We start from the raw sequence: 21035 nt of genomic DNA on the forward strand, positions 1-21035 counted from the left end.
CAGGGCCGGCTGCCAAGAAGCATGATGCTGCTACCATCGTATTTCACAGTGGGGATGATGTGTTTGTGGTGATATGTAGTGTTTGGTGTGTAACAAACATCCAAACATAGCGTCTTGTCTGATGGAAAAAAATCACCATTTTGGTCTCATCAGACCAAAGAACCGCGTTCCCCTGACCATGGAGTCTTTCACATGCGTACTGGCAAACTCAAGTCATGTAACATTAATTTTCTTTAATGATGGCTTTCTCCTTGCCCCTCTCCCATAAAGCTTTGACTGGTGAAGAACCCGGTCAACAGCTGTTGTATGTACAGTCTCTCATATCTCAGTTGCTGAAGCTTGTAACTCCCTCAGAGTAGTCATCGGTGTGTTAGTGGTCTCTCTCACTAGTCTCCTACTTGAGTGGACGGCCTGTCCTAGGCAGATATAGACATGTGCAATATTTCTATCATTTCTTGATGATGGATTTCACTGAACTCTGGGGGATGTTTAGTGCCTCTGAGATTCTTTTGTATTCATCCCCTGACTTATGCTTTTCAATGAGCTCTGAGTTGCTGGGAGTGTTCTTTTGTTTCCGTGGTGTATATCTAGACAGGAATACTGAATAACCAGTGACTGGACCTTCCAGACACAAGTGTCTTCATACTGAAAATCAATTGAGACACATTAACTGCACTCAGTTAATCCCCATTTCACTAATTGTGGGACTACTAGCACCAAATATCTGGACCTCTGTTCAATTAGGTCAGTCATTTTAAAGGGGGTGAATGTAAATGCAAACACTGATTTCACCAAACATATTTGTATTTAATTGAGATTACTTTGTAGAAAAAAAAAAATCATTCCTGTTTTATTATTAATCATTGAGAAATTTTAAGAAGTAAAATGTTCTCTTATAATAGCCAACACAAAACCTTGTCACAACTTAAACATAATTATTATAATATATATTAATAAAGATTATTTAAGCATATCAACTCATTTCATGTTTTATTAAAGTAACAAAAGACCAAAAGATACTATGTAAGAAATAATTAATGAAACCCAGAAGCATTCACCATATTTCCATATAGTTCTTTATTATATACAGCTATAATTAATTGGCAACTGTGTTGATACTGGGATAAACTTTGAAACGTTTCTCTTTTTAACAGTGATTTGTTAAGTGTGCAGTTTGTTCAGTGAAGCAGCAGAGAGATCACTCTTCCCAGGGGCTCATGTCTGTATCGATGGCCACACAGTTATAAGCAGCGTAACGCAACTTCTCCTCACAAACTTTTGCACTGCAGGACAGAACGAACAAGACAGGAGGGGGGAGAGATATGAGATAATGGATGTAATATTACTGTCAGGAAAACAAGTCTTCACAAAGTCATGCATTTCATAACATTTCAGAGCGTTACATATATGTAAGTGTCGGTTTATGCAAACTTTAGGATAAAAGCAACTAGTATTTACCTTGTGTATTATAAACAAAATGAAAGCATGTCACAACTGTATATTTCATGTATGCATTAATATATAGTAACAATTTATGCATATACAGATCACAGAGCATTAGCTTACTTTGGATAGTTGGGTAAATAAAAGGTGCTGGAACATGTGGAGGACTGTGGAAGTGCATCTGTCGTTTCATAGTCGTTTCTAAAACAGAAAATATATATGTATATGTTAAAATGCAGTGGAAGTCAACAGCATCATTTTTAGCAATTCTTTTCCTAACAACGTTTGTATTAGGATGCACTCACCCTTGTTTGTCAGGAAAGATGTAGATAGGTGCAGGAAGACGACTTCTTCCAGTTACAAACCTTAGAAACCTGCTGCGATCCTCTAAAAACAAAATTCACAGTTACTGTCTGACACATGGCAGGATTCCAACTACATATTTAATATCTTACTGCATCATGTTGCAAAACAAACAGTGAACTGACCATTGGTAAAGTTTGTCAGCGCTTCCCACAAATATTGAACTCTAACATCACTTTGTTCCAGGTCTTCATAGCGTGCTAGTGGGTAGATAGAAAACAATCATGCATTATAATGATGGAAAGTCCTGACTATAGTAACATATTTCTGACAGCAGCATGCTAACATTAACAGTAATGAAGTTTAGCATTTTGCCAAAAAATCCCAAATGTAAAATTCATAATGGCACTGCCACAAAAGTTAGGTTTCAGTGGCTGTGGGACTATCAATGTTGGACTGATGATTAAAAGAAAAAATAAAACTGTTATTTCTTCAGCCACTACAGTAAATGTGTTTCAGAAAAAACTAAAAGAAAGACACTCACTGAGTCGCTTCAGGGCCTCCACAGAGATCTCAGGGTCACCACACACTTTCTTTTCCACTTCATGCCAGGTGAGCAGGTCCAGCACTGCCTGAGGAACCACCTTCAGCAGCCCCGCCTGCATGGCTGCGATCTGCAAACACACAGATAAATAGGGACAAACATACTCTTGAGTTACTTGGCAAGTCAACTGAGTAGATCTCTCAAATAGAAAAATTCTAACAACAATGTATGTACAGTAATAATGCAGTGAAGTCAGACCTGCTTTTTGCTCTCCTCTAGTCGAGCTTTTTGCACAAGGCGGATAAACTTGCTGCGGTCTTTGTAACAGACAGCCACGTTACTGCCACCAGGGATGAGTTCCACCATCTGGCCGTCACTCAACAGTGTGGTGTAAACCAGCTCCTCCCCAAACCTAAATTCAAATGTCTCTTGATCCATGTTCTCCATGGCCTCCAACAGGTTCACCTGAACACACATCCACATTTACCTTCAGACAATGACTCCTAAAAGATTGATGGAGATCAGGCCAGGTGTTTTGGGGAGTTTTAAGAAGATTAACTGATCACATATAATTATTCTGTCTTTGAAGCGGATCAGGGTTTAAGGTACTGAAGATTTAAATTCTTTTGCCGATTGCTCTCTATTCAAAGCTTGGTGTTTGGTATGAAGCTCATTCTCAGTGGAGTCATTAGAATTTACTTTGCAACAGCAAGTTAGTAATCTAAATGTCTTTACCAGATCAGAGTCTACAGCAGGGAAATCTTTACTCCAGCTGACAGCCTCTCCAGTCAGCTGCTTCCAAACAAGTCCAGGAAGAACCAGAACCTGTAATATTGGACACAGAAGATGCCAGAAATCAACTCACCCGGTTTAACTTACTAGCGATGCAAACAACCTCAGAAGGCGAAAAAGTCTTCACTCACCAAGAAGTCTTTTCCCCTGAGAGCAGCTCCCATGAGCTGACCGATCCACTCGTACTTGTGGAACTCTTTGCAGGATGGGTTGGGGACATAGTAATCTTTGGCCTCTAAGGAGCCCTGAGAGACCAACACAAGACAGCGTGAGAAAAAAGATCTGCGTCCAATCGTAACACCGTCTTGACAGTGTTTAAACAGTGATGGTGAGTGACCTGGTTGGATGTACGGGTGAAGAATGGTAGAGGCATGGGACACTCGGCTGAGCTGGGGCAAAGCTCCTCAGACATGTCTGCCAGGCTGTCCCGAAATCCACCTCCTTGGTCGATGATTCCCTCTGCAATGAACTTACATTCCCACCACTGGTCATACCGAGCAGGCCACCTAATGAATAAAAAAGAGAGGCTGAAGATTTAGACTGCAGTGCCATCTAGTGACTATCAGGAAAGAAACATCTGAAACATAAGGATAAGATGTAAAACTAATGACACACACCTGTAATCTAAAGTCTTCTCAAGTTTGTCTGATGGTTTGAGACCTTCGTACACCTACAAGAGGAGAACAATAAATAGCGGTAACGGCACTCACAGAGTCAGACAGATTAATGGAAACAATCAGGAAGATCTAACACTTAGATATTTACATCTCATCACATTGACATAAACACGAGTCCGGTCATTACCTGATTGAACACTGCGTTCTTACAGCTCGGGTCCAGAGAGGGGTTATCTCTGTGCTCCATGGCCAGACGTCTGTTGATGTAGAGTCGAGGCATGAAGTTTGGTTTACTGGTCTCAGAGTCCTTCAGGCACTGAGTGATAAGGGCTGAGCGGCGTTTGGACAGCAGCAGGAACTGTTTAATGCTCTAGAGGGAGACAAACAACACACAAAATCTGACCCACAATTAGGAAACTATTTTGAAAGCTAGTGTGTGGGCAATGCAATGATTCAAAATAATGACACTTCAAGTCTTTAGCGGCATGTTATTATACTTTTTGTGTATTAATTATAAATTAGTAGTAGGCATCAATATATTATGGTAAACAACAGCTGTTAGGGGCTTAATGCTGCTTATTGTTCAAGTGAAGACAACTCACCTTTATCTGGTTGAAAGTACCCAGGCTGTAGTCCCAGGCCGGCACCACGTGTGGAAGCACATTGTCCAGGAGAGAGATGAACCTGCAGAGATCAAGACAGAAGAAAATTACCAACACCATGTCTGGTAAATGATGATTAGGCCATTAAAGACCATCACAGCATCACCTGTGACTCTACATGTTCTGAGCACAATTCTTCTGAGCAAAAAGTATCATGATTAGATGATATATATATTAAACATGATATTTCTTTTATGGTAGGAACCCTGGTGGTGTGATGAACAGTGAACTACCTCTGGAAAAGCAGTGCTCTGCGATACAGGACGTCCGGTGTGGTGCCCTGCAGACGTGGGTAGCGCACCAGATTAGAGGATTGGAAAACATCAGCGTTCAGACCCAGGTCCCTTTCACATGACGACTTAATCTTCAAACCTCGGATCCGAACATCTATCCCTTCATCTAAAAAGACCCACAACATCACTACAGATGACCCGGAAACAATATTTAAACGTAAAAAAAGTGTTAAATAATAAAAACATGCTAAACAGCATCACCTCTACATTCTTCTATTCGGATTTCGATGACAGGCAGGTGGGAGGTCATGTCCTCCAGAACACACACTTCTCCAATCAAGTTGCTAGAGGTAGAAGCAGTCCAGCAGAAGCAGATGAAGTAAAACCACTTCTAAGTACTTGTATCAGTATTTGTACTGAAGATGAAGACATCTTGGTGTAGCATAGTATAACAGACATAATAATTGACTGGGAATCCTCAGCAGAACATCACATTTACATCAGGGCTATAACAGGTGGATACTGACATTCTATTAAATAGGAGTTACTATCTGCTGTAATAATCAAGTTGTTGCTTTCTGAAACTAAATTTCATTACCACATTTTGTGTTTATTACATTTTCCTGATAAGTTCACTACATAATCAAAGGCCGTTAATTCTCATACCATATAAACTGCAGACAATATGTGTGTTATCCTCTCTTTAGGATGGTAATTCTATCAGTTGTCTACAGTGAAATATAGAAGAATCTGAGGTACATATATGTGAAAAACTCTTTTGCTGAACTCCATTTTAAAAAACACGCACTCATCAATGGTGACATCACTCAGCTTCTTCAGGTAGTCTACCTCTCCTCCATACACTGTCACTCTCTTAGGCATGTAGTTATCATCTGTAGAGTCCACCGTCAATATCAGCTTACTAGTGGACAAAAAAAGGCACATCATATAACAAGATAAGAGTTCCTATAAGATCATTCACATGTTTAAGTAAGCATTATGCCTCATGTTAATATTATACAGTATCAGATAGTGAGTTAAAATAAAACCATTGGTTTCAATTTCTGTCATTACTGCTACATTTTTCAGGTTTTATAGTTAATCTATTAATTTTTTTATTGTATCCTCACTTAACCACAGTGCCTCTCTTCATGTGCAGGCGGATCCAGTGTTGTCCCTGCATGCCATCGCTCTCCCAGTAAGTTTCAGCGTCGCCATCAGTCAGACAGCTCGCCCCACCACTGGGGTCCTCCTGTCAACAAATAACAAAGTAGTTTAAAGTTTTCTTTTCACTGAGAGATTTACACATTTAGAATTACATATTAGTAGGAAGATTATGTAAACTCTGTGATATTATCAATGACAAAAAGCAAATGACAGCTTGAAGGTTTGATTGCCTTAACACCCATAGAGTTTGCTTAATCACTATTTAACTGTATGTGTATTGGATGCTTTACATTATGATAGTACTCTAGTAAAAAGTATTTTGTGTGTTTGTTACTCACTGAACATGAAGAAACATCGATGCTGGTCACACACTGCTTCACACTCCCCAAGTTCTCGTCCTCTTTCCCTATGTGGTCATAGAAGTAATGCACCAGGTCCTCGTCACATTCATACGTCCAGGTTGGAGGAACATATCTTAAAGATTTTATTGAAAAAATATCTTAATGTGAAAATCTGCTGCTGTAGAAACACATCTCAAAACATCTTAGTTAGCCTTAACAGAGACAGGCTCACCTCAGCTTTTGGACGGCTGCACCATCACACTCAGCAATTTTAGGTTTAGAGCCGATGTAAAATGCGTTTTCCACGTCCACCGCCTGCTCCCACCTGTTGCACAGCTTGTGGTCGTAGCCAAAGAGCTGCTGTTGCCTGCTGATAGTCTCTGGTGACTCCACGGGCACCAGCCTGTCACCTCCCTCTGTGTGTTTACACACCAGGATCCAGCCTTCCTCCAACTCCTGACCTGGACGGTGCTCCTCCAGCTGCTCCTGGACATACACATTGATCATTCATTTAACACATTTATTCAGGATTCAAGAGTCAAAATATATTTAATATCTTTAGAAAACTTTATGCCACCTCATACTTCTACTTTAACCCTATGAAATAATAGATCAGGGGTTCCCTGGTTGTTTCCTAACTATTACTGCCCTATCCACTAGTGATTATCTGGTTCAGGTATGTATAATCAATCAGAAGCTGGAAGAAACCAGTTAACTTTGTCTTTCTTCACTCCACTTTAATCCAAAATGGTATCTTCCCACTTCTTGCTGACCCATGTAATCAGCATTGTGTGGGGCAGGGTTAGCTGTAAAACAAGCAGAGCATTGGCCCTGGAGTTCCCACCCCTGTAATAGATCAATCTACAGCAGTCACAGGGGACATTTCCTGCAGTGAGTATGTTCTCATTTGCAATGGAGCATTTCAGTGTGGTGATTGTACTTTTATTAAAGAGGTTTTGAATGCTTCCTCCAGCAAAGTAATCCAATTCATTTGCTGTCATTAAATGAACCAGGAAGTGCAAGATGAATGTAAGGAGGGAGAAACTGTAATTTACCTTATTCATTTTGACCCATAGGCCCTGACTGTTACAGTACTCCTCCCCTGTGGTCCGGATACAGGTCCCTTTCTTTGGTTCAATGTTGTACTTGCATGTTTTCTTGCTGTGGAGAATCTGATGTGGACTTTCAAAGACGGCGACGAGGGTTTTTCCGACGGCGGAGCCTCCTATTGATGCCCCAGAGGTGGAGGAGGAGGAGGAGGTGGACGATGAATCCTTGCATATCTTGTAGCACACCTCTCTGGGGACATAACACAGACACTCCGGTACTGGCTCACTCTTCCTGAAGCACTCAATGCACCTGTTCAGGAAGCGGATCCTGCCCAGCAGCAGATGGGGGCTATCGCTGAGAGACATGGTGGTGGTGGTGATGGAAGTGATGGAGTTGACTGTGTACAGCTCAGCAGCAGCAGGAGGGGGCGTCAGCTGACATTACACCACTGTCCTGCCTTTGTTTTCCTGCTGTTTGCGCAGGGATGCTGCTGTAAAACAAACAAAACCGAATACTTTTCAGCAACAGAGGGTCCAATAAACTGTACCCAACTCCCACGAATTCGTTTAATTCTTATCCATTTCACACTGGGGTCTAAAAGACCCCAAATCCCCTAAGAAAAGACCAAAGCTCCCTGAAACTGTGAGAAAAGTTTGCGCTACTTCTGCCTGTGAAGAGTGGCTGAGCTAACGTTAGCAAGCTAGCTAGGTGTTTAGTAAATTACTGCTATCAACAAATTACTAACAAATCCGTGAGGGACCCAAACGCAGAAAGGTAAAAAAATAAATACAGCTTTAAAACTAAAAGACAGAGGGATGATTAGAAACACTAAAAGTTGACATACCTTTAATGGTGACAGGTATTTTATGTGAAACTGGGTGTTATGGATTTCTGTAGATGACCGACAACGCGGAAGCACAAAAGACTTTTGACCCTTACGAAATTCCGTCGGAATTCGTGAAATTTCAAAATAAAAGCCTAGCGTTTATTCCTGCCTTTTGCCTACATTTGCATGTTTCATTACGTCTGTGCCTGCTGCAGGAGGGGTGTATGTGACCTGGACTTAGACATTTGCAGACCACGTGGATTCTGGTAAAAGCACAGGCTACCATCGCATTATTTTCCCCAGCAGCTTTTTTTTTTTAAAAGACTGAAGCACAATCTCAACATTTTTATTATTGTACTTTACTAGACTGTTAGAATCTTTAAAATCCTGCTCCAGTACTGAGAGGAAACTTAACATTTATTTAAAATCTGATGCAGATGTTGCAAATTGGAATAAACTGTCCAATCGTAGACATAAAGTAGACAAAATGTGCTCCACATTAATCACATATGTGCAATGCCCCAATGATAATCCAAAAACACAAACTGAATTCTCTGTTATTTCCTTACAATACAGTATTACTTTAAGCATATAATGGGTCTCTTTGTAAGATGACCGATTATTTTGCAAAGACAGTTGTACATAATCACTCGACTCAACTGTAAATGTGTATGTGTGTATATTCTCATAAATGGGTCATAAAAACAAGTTTTCTCACATTCATTATCAAACATAATAACACATTCGCTTCTGTCACATCACATTTTTGATTCAAAAACATACAGAGGATCCAAGGGTATCAAGGTTTACAGAGACAAGTAAGATATTTTATTAGTTATGGCCCACTGCAACCTTAAGAAATGTCTTTTCCTGTTGTTTGTGATTAGTGGCACTGATGTCTTCCTCGTCAGTGTCTTCTTTCCCATTTGGTTGGGATGACACATCCAAGGATAAAAATTGTTTGCTTTCGTCAGTGTCTGCAGGCTGGTGAATTTCAAGGTCCTCACAGCTCATCCTGTAAACACAGGGAGCCATTTTAAAGTGTTGCAGTGGATGGAAAAGTCACTGAAGCACAGAAAGTAAATAGCTGTTTACCTCATGTCGAAGGTGGAGCCTTTAAAAGCTGGTTTCAGAGTCTCTGCTGCTGTTGACACAGTGTAGGGGATGGAGAAATGCCTCTGCTCCCAGTGCTTGTCCTTCACAATCGGAGCTAAGTTCTGGTACATATCATCAACAGCTAACATTGACACCTACGAGAGAGAAACAGAATTCAACTTAGCACTAGTTTTAGATGTCGTACAGCACAGTGTACAACAGTTTAAATGAAAAGAAGCTTTGAGGGAATAACCTGAATGTTTCGATCAATCAGCTGGTTGGTTTCAAAGTCATCATCATCCTCGCCAAACGGATTGATGATCAGCTCCCCCACCTGCAGAGAGGACGCAGAGTGAAGTTGCTCTGCCATTAACGTGACGTTTCTACATTTAACATGGGAAGGTGCCACATTACCTTTAGCCAGCCACTGTAAAAGAAGAACTGCAGCAGGGTGAAAACAGGGACGTACATGTCCATTTTGTGATCCTTGTATCCTTTCTCAGGGTTCAGGAATTGTCGACCAATCAAACAGAAGCCAAAAAATGAATAAACTGCAATAGTAACTACCTGGATGGGTTGAAAACAACAAACAAGAAACAAGAAAATGCAGCATATTCTCATATTTAAGAAGCTTAATAAATGTGCAGTCTGCAATAGTTCCAACAATTCATGTAATTAAACTGTCAGCTGCCATGACAAGCTAATACAGGAACTTCAAATACACAGTACTTTAGTAATTGTATTAAGTTCCATTTCACCACTGTGTGATGCTACCTGAGTGTAGACCAGGGGGATGCTTATCCAGTCGTAGTGGAACAGGAGGCTGCACTTGGCTCTGTACTTATTAAGCTCCTGCAAACACAGCAAATAAAATACACAAATGAGAGGTGAACATTATTTGGGCTGCTTCCACTTCCTATTTACACTTTGTACGACATAGAAAAGATATTTTTTTGGTTGAGCTGTTTATTTATTAATAAAAAACACTCACATCCATCAGAAGTCGCAGAGCCATGTCGTCCCTCACTCGACCTTCCTCTCTCGCTCTGGACGCCAGGTTTGAGAACCAAGTCAAAGGCATCCAGTACTTGTTGAAGTCAGAGTGCAGCGACTCAAACTTTTTTAGCTCATGTGTTGTCATAAATCCTGCACAGAAGTTTAATATCAAACGTGATTGACACGCCAGTCAGTCTGTGGCATTTTCCCCATTGGACACTGTTTGTATTATGTTGTTGTTTGTACACCTTATCCTACATTATATGACAGTGCTTCAACTTAAATTTAAAACACTGAATGGATACTGTGGGTTTTTTGCTGGTCTTACACTTCAATTGCTCCTATATAGAGTTCTTCCTACTTCCCCTGTTTATGTGTATTTATTTCTGTCCTGCAGCAACACTGAAATTTAGTCTCTGGGTTCCATAAAGGTCAATTTTGTCTTATTACTCCTTAAAAGACTTTTGAAATATATACAGATCAGCAAATGTAAAAAATAAATGTAGTCCACACCACAAAAAACAAAAAACAAAACTTGCCTGTGGAGCAAACTAATAACTGAAGAGAGGCTTCAATGTTGTAAAAAAAGTAAAATTTTACTTAAAGATAAATGGGATAAAAGTGAAAAGTCTGCTGTTTGAAAACTGGACTCAGTTACCAGCTTCCACAATGTGCTCCAACGTTGGGAAACGCTTGTGCACTCTTGTGCTAATGGAGCGGAGAATAAGAACTGAGGATAGGTTGGCATATCTCATGAGTGTGCGACGCAGCAGACGACCTCTCTCATCTGTCCCATGGACATTTCCGGACACCACCATCATCAGGTTGTCGGGCAGCGGGAAGCTGGTGTACTGACCCCACCATCGATTAAAGGCTAGAGTCACGTAGAAACCTGGGACCAAAAATAGAAATGACAGTGATTTATGTGTTGACTTGACTGGTTTAAGTCAGATCCAGACAGTCAGACTTACCTAGTACAAATGAAACTGGAATGAAGTTGGTATTGGTGAACTGATCACAGTAAAGGGCAATACGCTCAAACAGATCCTGCTGCTTTGGCGTGAGGAGAAACCTGAGAAGCAAAAAAAGTCCCTTGTATTTAACATAGAGCAGTAAAAAACACAATTAAAAGATAAAATGTGCTACTTTACCTGTAAAACACACTGAAAAAGAAATAAACCCCACAAAACAGCAGAAACTCCTTGTAAAGCAGCTTGTAGATGCTCCCCTTCCACCTGAAAAGGAGCTTAGAGAAACCTCCAAACCTCACATTGGCCACCTCCAGAGTGTAAGAAACTGTCATGTTTATTCTGTTACAGCAAAAAATTCCTGCAAAGTAACAAAAACAACATTTTCAACATTTACACATTTTATCTCATAAAAAAATCCTAGATGTGTCGCACCTGTGAAGGCTGGTGTATCAGCTGGCGTTGAATTCCTCTGTCCTGGAAAGAAAGGTTGTTCCTCTGGGTGTCAATTTAAACCTGTCTGTTGTGTTGTCATAACCGTCTGTTGTGTTGTCATAAATAAATCTCACGTTTATTACCTGGGAACCTGATGCCTAAGAGATAAATACTTCCAGAAAGCATGAAAATCACCTCTGTACTTTTTTTCCTTGAAAGGTCCTTTGACTTTCAGTAGGTAATTACACCTTTTGGACGATCGGCAGACACACAGATAAGAATAATGTTTCCAGCATTAATTAGATATGATCTGAGCTGATGATGAGTTGTGTGTGATTCATTTGAATATAAAAATATAATTTCAGATTTCTTTGGAGGCCACAATTAAACAATTACAACTGTTTTGAAAGTGTGGATCTTGTGTTCAACAGCAACATTTAATCTTATGGAGAGCTCAGCTGAGAAATAAAAATCAACAACCTCTTCCCAAACTTTGAAATCCATAGAGGTAAGTGTCTATAAACTTGAATGTGTTGCAAAAATATTATTTCTGGGTAAATACAGTTCTAATATATTAATATACATAAACTCTATACTCTCTGACTGACATGTCTTTATAAATTCTACGAACATCAGTCAGTACTTTGGATGTGTTATCTGCTTCCTCGCTGTAAAAAAATCATATAAAACACAGAAATTGTTTCCACAGCAGAGACTTCAGTGTTATTTACTGTTCTGACCTCAGTGAGTGTGATAGCACCAGCCCAGACAGCTTTACAGTGTAACACAGACAGGCTGTCAGGTGCGTCCGTCCCACCTGTCCCTCAGCCTTCTGTGCTTGGACCTTGTGTTTGTTTTTCACATCATTACATCAGTCTACTGATTTTTTTCTGCCGTGTTTTATCCTCTAACCATGTTTGCTCTTTGCTGACTGGACATTTATGAGACCATCTATCCTTCATCACAGCCTGGACAAGCACTCACGGTGGACTTCCCCTTCTCTGTCTGAATCAGTGTCATTCATTCAGCTGCCGTGATAACTTCACTTTTATTGCATTTGTTACCAAAGGATTTATGCATCTGTCACAATAAAGGTTTCACGACCGGCGTGATTTAATCGTTAAATGGTAGTTTCTGTCTTTGTCACTAGATGGTGATCTTGTAATGTGCAGAACAGATGCCTGAGCCCTGAGGCCCCCTTGTCTGTATTTATCTCATAAACAGACACACAAAGCTTTTGTATTGACAGAACAAAAGCATGTGACATATTTATGTTATCTGTAAAAGTAGAGCTCAGCTGTTGCACTGTACCGTACAGTACTGCAAACGTTGTCTTTCTTTCTTGTTTTCTTTATTCTCTTTTAAAAAGATGCAACATAAATCAGGGATTCTGGCTTTTATGACCTTCACAGGAGGTGAAGGACAAGGGTCAGTCTGTGTTTTCAATCTGGATAAAATTCACCCCCAGATTAGCATCCATTGATACGGCGAAAATCATTTCCTGGCCTTGTCTACTGGATCTACTGTTTAGGGGGCTAAGACCTCTGAGAACAGGACAGAAAGACCAGCTCCATGCAGATCATTTGGGTAACCCAATGCGGCAATTACAACTTCCCACAGAGAGTGAAATTAGAGCTCCAAAGGATTTCAGGTAGCTGCGGCTGACCTGGGTCACTGTCAGGGCTCCGAAGAAGCTCAAATAAAAAGACGAGAAGCATGACACAGTTTGCTTTTGTTTGTAAATCATCTTTCTCAAACACTATCCTGAGGCCGCGATATTCAAAAAGCATTTATTTTTCTTTCAACAGTATTTCAAAGCTGTTGCTCACACACACACCAAATCCACACAGTGCACGTGCCAGTATAAACATAAAGATGAAAATCTGTGCTTTTATTGTATATCACACCAGTAATTCCAGTTTTTAACAGACAGGGATTATTAATGGTGACAGTTTACTAAACCCAGCCCTTCTTAGCTTTTCCATAATCTCACACAATAGATTTTATTTATATATTTAACTATTTAAACAGTGAGTCCTTGATATTAGATACAAGTAGCTCAAACTGAAATGACAATTGTTAGCAGGTTTGATCATATGAAAACAGTCTCCAGCTCACCTAAATAAAACCTAAAACCTATTCAAAACTTCTAAATGAGCAGTTGATGGCTGCTGTTTGAGGATGGGAGCTAAGGTTAAAGGCAGCTTGTTGTCATTTGTTTCTTGAGAAATCCAAATCTTGACATGTCTGTGTTGGCTAGTTATAATTACTAAGTTGTGTCTGCAGTCACCATTTGGGAGCCGGGTTAGGGAAACAAGTATCCAAAAATAAAATAGAAAAACTGAGGACAGAACATCAGTGTTTTTAGCTTCAGCCCTGTTAACAATTAATTTATTTTCTGTGTACAATGTAATGATAACATGCAAAAATCACTCCGTTGTCTGTTTGACCTCAGAGGTTTTGAATGCAGCAACTTTCGTACATCCAGTCTTTGCTGGATGTACGTTTGGAAAATGCACCTCTCTTTTAAATTCCAGGAAGCTTCACACCCTTTGCTTCACCCTCACTTGCTCTCCCTCTCTAAACACAAACCATTTAGCATTTAAAGAGAGCCAGGGCCAAGTATGAGAGTGAGACGTCTCTTTGTTTTCCACATCGTAGATAACGATCAAGTGTCTGCCTTCTGCACCTTCACGTTGACGCCAATTTTGTCTTTTGTGTGTAGGCCTCCTCTCCAGTGTCGTCATGTTGTAACGCTGTACAGAAATGCTTCTCAGTTTACTGAACCAACACTACAGAGATGTTAATCTTAAACCAGCATGTACGCAGATCTGACTGCCCTGGCATTTCTCTACCAATGTGCACATTTTAGTGTGTGACTCAAAGCCTGAATAAGCATGTGTCCTGTCCTGTCTTTGCTTAAATGGGATGTAACAGTTATACTTGGGTGAGGTAAAGAAAAGTACATACTGTACAAAAACATGCTTGACTGAAAATAAGTAAGGACAGTAATTAAAATCTGTCTCAGACTTTGTGGACGTGAAAACAACATGAAGTGTACATCTGCATGGTGTGAGCATTAAATACAATAAAAGTCTTTGTATCTTTAAAATTGTTCGTTTTTTTTCCAGAGAGAACAAAGTGGGCCTCCGTTTAATACAGTCACTGCGTTCCTCAGGTCCCGCAGGAAAAGCTCCAGATTAGATCGTTTCCTCTCACATTGTGATTCTACAGTGGTCAGACCAAACTGTGTCTGTAACACACACGCCCCGTCTCTCGTTAGAGCACTGTGAGAATAATTAAACATTTAGGTAATTTTACCTATTTGCTTTCTTTCCGAGAATTCGATAAGAAGATTCATAGGTGGTGCAGGAACCAGGTATATGAACACCTCAAAAGGCCCGGTCACACTAACATACAGTAAAGAAATTGAGAACTAACAGATTTTGGAAGATGTCAGGCTAATTTGAGTCTTTATGCTGCGCTAGGCTTAGAGACTAGCTGTGCACAAAGAGGACTTGAAAACTTGATTTCAAAATAGAATAGTGTAAAAACTCATTTGTGTTTACTTTGGATAAGATGAGGAGTCAAAAGCATAATGTGCCACAGTATGAAAATGTTGTTGTAGTTTGATTAAACCACTATGAAGCATTCAAAAATAACACTATATGCTATATGCTGGATTCAGATTGCCTGAGATAAGACCAGTGCATCTCAACAGACGTGGAGCCCGGGGACTGAATATGCATGTTGAGTGAAACAGTGAAATGCTTTATTTCATATCGTGTAACATAATGGACGACCACCAATGTGTTGGGACATTGGTCAGGTACATGCAGCCTATCTTATCAGTCGGCCAAAATATTGTGCAGTGTAGACCTGACAAATCTGCTGTGCAAATGAACTAAACCTGCACCGACGTTTGTGTTTATAATTCGTAACAGGTTTAACACACGAGCCTTTAGTGGTAATGATCCTCTCATTTAACTTTGAGTGAAAAAGCAATATATATATACATATTCCCCAAAAAGACGAACTGTTCCTTTAAGATGGTGTCATGAGAGGTCAACGTTCTCATACTCTCCATGGTCTGAGTCCTCCAGCTCGATACCCGGCACCAGGCTGTAATATTCAGTGGACTGGGTCAGGTAAGCCTTCTCCCTGTCAGCCGAGTCTTTCATCACCTCCGTCACACTGACTGCGTCCACTTCTGTCTTACTGGCCCCGTCAGGTTCCTGGGAGCCCTGCCTCCCTTCTGTGGAGCTGGAACAATTTGAAGACACTCGAGGAATTGACTCCACTGAGCCCAGCTTGACCTCCACTTCTTCATAGATGTCCCTGGTGCTGCCCAGGAGGGTGGATGCTGGGCGGAGTAACAGCTGATTCTTCAAGATCCCCTCCTTGCCACCTTTTCCAGCTCTATGCTGCTCAGTGGCTGATGGTGGTGGCTTGTTGTGATGTTTCTGCCCGTTGCAGTTGGAGCTGGCCCTCTTTCTTGAAGCACTGAACCCAGATGCTTCCTTCTTCCTCCCACAGCACCAACAGAGGACCAAGGTGGAGAGGGCGAGAAGGGGAAGCACGATGAAGAGGGCAGTGAGGCCAGGTGGACGGCACACGTCTTTAAGACTTACCGACCACACAGTCATGCCGGCCACGTGCTTAGGAGACAAGCAGGTTAAGTTCCCCACCAGGTCCTGCAGCCTTGTGGTCCTATTAGCCTTCATGCCGTCCTCCAGGACTTCCAGCAACACACAGGAGCAGTCCCAGGGGTTTCCATCCAGCTCCAGGCTTTGCAGATTGTGCTTCTGCAGCAGTGAGCTGGGGAGAAACTGTAACTGGTTTCCCTGAAGGTTCAGCTTCTCCAGGCTTTCTGAGTCCTGGAGGAAACCATCTGGAAGCTCTTGAAGCAGGTTTCCACTCAGATCTACCTCCATTAGGCTGGGCTGGTTGGCCAGAAATTGCCTTGGTAACACTTTTAGTCTGTTTTGATTCAAGTAAACCCTCCGCAGTGTAGAGGTCTCTGTCCCACTCGAATCAACAAAACTGATATTACAGTAGGAAAGATCCAGTGTCTCTATGTTTGTCTCATTGGTAAACACAGGCCAGTGCACATGGCTAAAAGCAGAGCCAGAGTAGTTCAGGCAACAGATGCCAGCAGGAATCTCAGAGGGAAACTGGGACAAAATGGTGGCTGCTGGACACACACATCCACCCACAAGTCCCGTCTTCACCAGTAATGTGAAAATCAGCAGGAGACTCCACTTGAAAACCATCTCTGAAACAGAAATGACAGCAGCACTCAGAAAAGGTTCATAATCATGTCATCATCTGTTCTGCCCTGTTCCTCAGCCATACTTGCCTCCTGGTCTCTCTCTCTCTCTCAGTACTGCAGGGGATCTACTTTTTAAAGGCTGAGATGCGAATGTGTTTGTAAACCTAGCAGCTTCTCTGAGGACTCCTAGTTGTTGTGAGGATCCTAGGAATTGGCATGGTGACACAGATCACTGGGGATCAGGAGCCCATTGTTTGGCTGTGGGAGAGGAAACAGATGTTACTATGACTTTCACGTGAAGGCAATGTCGCTAATTGGCAGATGGGAGTCGCACAAACATTACAGCTGGGGCCTAGGATTCAACAAGCAGGTTGTCTAGATGACTAAAACCCCCTCAGACTTGTAGTGAGGGATCCTCCGGAGAGGGGAGTCTTGGAAAATGTAAACAGTAGAATCCAGTGGTGGCTACTGTAGTACACATGTACTGTAAACATCACTGAAAATGAATGAACTCACTCTTTAAGGGAAAATTCAAACTTATGCACTGAAATGCAACCTGTAACCAAAAAGGCGCTGTGTGTACAACATGCATGCAGGAATAGAACAAGGTAACGTGGACCTACAGTAGAAAGAACTGCATCTTGCAGCCACTTGAAAATGTGCCAGATTTAGCCAACAAGCAAGTTTTCGTGTGCAGTGCATGGGTGGCTTCATGTAAAAAATTAAAGAAACAAACACAAAAGACAAAAAAACAGGCACCAAAACACAAATTAACAGTAGAAAACAGTGTGAGAGGCCATGGAGATGTTCAGACGGCTTCCAAAATAAGGTGAAATTGGTTAATTTCACTGTAATTTAATGCAGGAGAAATTACCCCTGTATTACTCTTTTAATCTCAGGTTTCATTCCTAACGTGTGTGTTGTTGGAGGACCATGACATGACAACATTTGGGAAACCCTGCTCTTGGAAACACACGAGAGTAATTGCTGGTCATGTCTTAAAACTCCTCTGTACTCAGTGACGCTGCCTGAACATAAAAGCAGATGTGGTCGACATAAACAAGGCTCGTCTTTTTCCGAATGACGTACATGTGAAGCAGGATGTGACAGACAGAGAGGGAGAGTGAGTGTGTGTTTGCTCGTGACATCAGACGTCCTCGCCCACCACAATAGAGCTGGAAGCTGCTTTGCAGTTAGGAGGCAAGAATGTGCCCACTCCCTAACAACAGGGTCAATTCATCACCACTGTGGGGTCTGAGAGGACTGCAGCTGTCAGCTGGAGCCAATATGTGATCATTTATTAAAATTGATCAGTAACTGATCAACACATTATTCACAACAAAGAAATGTGGTTAAAGTGATAGAACGCTGGGTTTACAGTGAGTTACAGCATCTGAATCTGAAATCCAATGAAAAGCAACAAACAATTAATCTAACAAACAACAACATATCATAAAAATCAAACAGACTAACATATTACTGGCTTTAATCTTTTAGAGTAGTGCTCCCCATGATAAGTAGAGTGACCTTTCAGGTTAACGTTCATAACATAAACATAGAGAATAATGAGAAAAAAGAACCACAAAAAGAGCCAAAGTGGGTTTTCAGCCTCGACTTACTGTTGGTCTCTTGAACAAATGCAGGAAGTGTGTTAAAGGAAAGAACCGATTTATTCCCAAGTGACTCGTTTGGCTAAGTGACAGTGTACGAAGTCACATTTAAACTGACTGAAACAACCAGTGGATTTCTGATGTTGTCTGAGACACAGGTTCAATTCCAGCAGTAAAAGACTCAAGCACATGCTTGATTGGGATAAATAGAAGAAACTCTGGGTGGTTGGCATGAGCAGTGACCACGGCAGACCAAAAAAGCAGATGAAATTTAAGAGGGATGATAATCTGCAAGATTCTTGTTGTATCTTCACAAATCTTAATCTAATGTTAAGACACACCAAGGCTGGAGGAAAATCAGTCCGTTAAGATAAAACAATTCATCCTGACATTAAAAACTTTCCAAAACAGCAGCGAGGAGTTAAATCAAAACTTCCTGTTGAACGCTGTGGGCGTGTTTCGGCTTTTCTCACCCCGCTAACTTCAGCTGAAAGCCCCTCAGTGGGTAGTTAAAGATGACATTCAAATATGCAAAGAGGTAATGTGACAACACTGGTGCTTTAAACAGAGACGGTTTGACATGCATTACTGAATATTATAGTTACTGGAAGTCAAGTGTTAAATGATGATTTTATTACTGAGCCTACATTAGATTATTACCTATGATACAAACATTACACTGATAATTATTATTATCAGATAGTAGACCTATGCCTTAATGCTAAAGTTCCACAGTTTTATGGACAAGCTGCACTAAACTCACTGGATCACTAAAATCTACATGACATTATCCACCTGAAGAATCCACTCGTCAGCAATCTGTGGTGAAGCAACTATGTTAACGGAGTCAATGGAATTTCTGCACTGAAATCTCCTTAAGTCAACAGTGATAACAACGTGTCTGCTGATTAATTGGTCATGGAGATTGTCTGATCTGACAAATATCTCACGTTAAAACGCTGTTTGGGGCATTCTCTGTGTTGAAAGTAACCCACAAATGTCCAACCTCGTAGGATTGTTGTGATCATTCAGACACAAAGGCGACACTTTCAGAGGATGTGCATGTGTGAAAGGGACTTTCAAGAAGGAAATGTATGAACTGTGTTTATGAAGCACCCTTAAGCTCTTCTGTAGGTGTGGGTTTGTATTGTTGGACGTAGGTATTAATGTGCTTATAGCTTTGGATGCTTTAGTCCAAATGTTCACAGCTTGAGTGACTTTTGTGTGTGTTGCTTAGTCCATGTATTCACTAGTTAAAGAAAAGCTCAAGAGCCACGCTCTCATCTCAGTGTGATAACAGAAACAAAAGGTTGGAGTCGACTCTCATCCCAACGGTATCTGACAGCTGAGCAGATCTGCTGTGTTTGCAGTTTCTGTAGATATGAATCAAGCACTCACTCTAAATATTGACATATGAGTCGATCTTTGGATTTTCACTCACTGGTGGACCTACACAGAGGCTGAGGCGCGAGTGTGAAAGCCCTTCATCCAAATATAGGATTTTCTTGGATCGTGTCCTCTCAGGGTGTGAGTGTGTGTGTGCGTCCCGACGATAGGAGCAAGGTCTGAATCTGGAGAACATGGATGATCTCACCCACTAACAATGTGAGTTGCTACATCCTCTGTGGCTGCAGAGCTTCCTGAAATAACGGTGTCCATTCTCCTCTTGGGTTTTTCATCAGAAAATATCTGTATGCAGGCGGCACCACAGAGCACCACTTTGTTTTCTAGAGGTGGATTGCTTTATTTTTTAAAATGTAATAAATTGATTATCTTTAGGTCAACAAAGCACCATATGTCAGTTTGGACAGAAACGGTGTGTGGGAAAAATAAACTAAAAATAATAATAGGCAGAAAAATACAAATAATTACACCTCTTCAAACTTACACCACTTCTTTATATGGAGGGTGACACTGGGAGCACTTGAATGCATCACTGCAGACAGTACTGCTTAAATCTGGCTCAGCAGCACAGAATTCAACATCACAAACTCAATAGCATTGGTCCAAGTTACTGAATAACTGCAAACATGCAAATTAAAAAAAAGCATTTGCTGAAAACCTTCTCAGATCATGAGTGCACACCTGTTGAGACGAAAACAAGCAGGTGGAGGCGAAATAAAGCGCAAAAACACGTTGTTTACCTGTGGCTGTCATATCTGCTGAGGCTCTGTTGCTCTTCCCAAACTCGGAAACTCTGAGTTAAGGATCCAAACATCACACACACGGACACACACACGCACACCGGCGACCGCAGCGTCCCTCTCCTCGCTGCATCCCACCAACCGGCCCGTGTGGAGCTCTCCTCCTCCGGATCCTGAGGGTGTGTCTCCCTCCGGGCGGAATGTGGAAAATCAGCCTGCACTCAACGACTGTGTGCAAAGTGTGTGAACACGCTGAGGTGTTAATTAATGTTCACGTTATGTTCACGTTTATCTGTCACATTGGATCTCCTCAGAGCTCGGTCCAAAGTTTAACAGACCTGCAGCAGCTCGGTGAGGACGCAGCGCCCCCTGGTGAAACTGTATTTCTAATGGACTGTTATCTTTTTAATGTATAACCAATAAGTGGCAGTGTTAACCAGTATAAAACCTCAACAGCAGGTTGCTCTGAAGTGTTATAATTGACATTTGTTTCAGTTAAGACCAATTAACGTGTTAATTAACAACATATACAAACAG

General features: G+C 41.2%; 3 protein-coding genes across 4 annotated transcripts; all 3 read right to left on the minus strand.

Annotated features, from left to right (window-relative positions):
* Positions 1-1062: 1062 nt before the first annotated feature.
* hectd3 (HECT domain containing 3) lies at positions 1063-8230 on the minus strand. The gene is made up of 20 exons (XM_026374527.1): positions 7997-8230; positions 7158-7642; positions 6335-6588; positions 6100-6235; positions 5725-5846; positions 5403-5516; positions 4856-4938; positions 4595-4760; positions 4302-4383; positions 3887-4069; positions 3700-3752; positions 3420-3588; positions 3214-3327; positions 3026-3115; positions 2549-2755; positions 2291-2420; positions 1932-2006; positions 1749-1830; positions 1567-1644; positions 1063-1283 (listed from the first exon to the last, which is right to left on the minus strand). Exons 2-20 carry the CDS (start codon positions 7515-7517, stop codon positions 1199-1201), a joined length of 2583 nt encoding a protein of 860 aa, XP_026230312.1. The 5' UTR covers positions 7518-7642; positions 7997-8230; the 3' UTR covers positions 1063-1198.
* Positions 8231-8640: 410 nt separating this feature from the next.
* best4 (bestrophin 4) lies at positions 8641-11569 on the minus strand. Of its 2 annotated transcripts, none has more exons than XM_026374528.1 (10): positions 11473-11569; positions 11221-11398; positions 11041-11141; positions 10728-10961; positions 10065-10219; positions 9848-9925; positions 9488-9640; positions 9327-9407; positions 9074-9228; positions 8641-8993 (listed from the first exon to the last, which is right to left on the minus strand). In XM_026374528.1, exons 2-10 carry the CDS (start codon positions 11370-11372, stop codon positions 8810-8812), a joined length of 1293 nt encoding a protein of 430 aa, XP_026230313.1. In that variant the 5' UTR covers positions 11373-11398; positions 11473-11569; the 3' UTR covers positions 8641-8809. The 2 variants fall into 2 exon arrangements, with proteins under 2 accessions (XP_026230313.1, XP_026230314.1); XM_026374529.1 differs by having other exon boundaries at positions 11221-11379; positions 11473-11561.
* Positions 11570-13348: 1779 nt separating this feature from the next.
* si:ch211-106k21.5 (probable serine/threonine-protein kinase pats1) lies at positions 13349-20783 on the minus strand. Its single transcript, XM_026373574.1, has 3 exons — positions 20499-20783; positions 16832-17002; positions 13349-16747 (listed from the first exon to the last, which is right to left on the minus strand). The coding sequence occupies exon 3, from the start codon at positions 16743-16745 to the stop codon at positions 15528-15530; it is 1218 nt and encodes a 405-aa protein (XP_026229359.1). The 5' UTR covers positions 16746-16747; positions 16832-17002; positions 20499-20783; the 3' UTR covers positions 13349-15527.
* Between the last annotated feature and the right edge of the window lie 252 nt (positions 20784-21035).

Source organism: Anabas testudineus, chromosome 17 (assembly GCF_900324465.2).
Source record: "Anabas testudineus chromosome 17, fAnaTes1.2, whole genome shotgun sequence".
Taxonomy (NCBI): Eukaryota; Metazoa; Chordata; class Actinopteri; order Anabantiformes; family Anabantidae; genus Anabas; species Anabas testudineus.

What these genes read in the sequence shown, in the direction of transcription:
- best4 (XM_026374528.1), bottom strand. Translation starts at nt 11,372, where the DNA reads ATGACAGTTTCTTACACTCTGGAGGTGGCCAATGTGAGGTTTGGAGGT. An exon ending in GGAGCACATTGTGGAAGCTG is followed by an intron (nt 10,220 to 10,727) that starts GTAACTGAGTCC and finishes ACTTCTGTGCAG; the next exon opens with GATTTATGACAACACATGAG. An exon ending in TCCCCCTGGTCTACACTCAG is followed by an intron (nt 9,641 to 9,847) that starts GTAGCATCACAC and finishes CAACCCATCCAG; the next exon opens with GTAGTTACTATTGCAGTTTA.
- si:ch211-106k21.5 (XM_026373574.1), bottom strand. Translation starts at nt 16,745, where the DNA reads ATGGTTTTCAAGTGGAGTCTCCTGCTGATTTTCACATTACTGGTGAAG.
- hectd3 (XM_026374527.1), bottom strand. Translation starts at nt 7,517, where the DNA reads ATGTCTCTCAGCGATAGCCCCCATCTGCTGCTGGGCAGGATCCGCTTC. An exon ending in TATGGGTCAAAATGAATAAG is followed by an intron (nt 6,589 to 7,157) that starts GTAAATTACAGT and finishes GTGTATGTCCAG; the next exon opens with GAGCAGCTGGAGGAGCACCG. An exon ending in TCACCCGTACATCCAACCAG is followed by an intron (nt 3,328 to 3,419) that starts GTCACTCACCAT and finishes TTGGTCTCTCAG; the next exon opens with GGCTCCTTAGAGGCCAAAGA.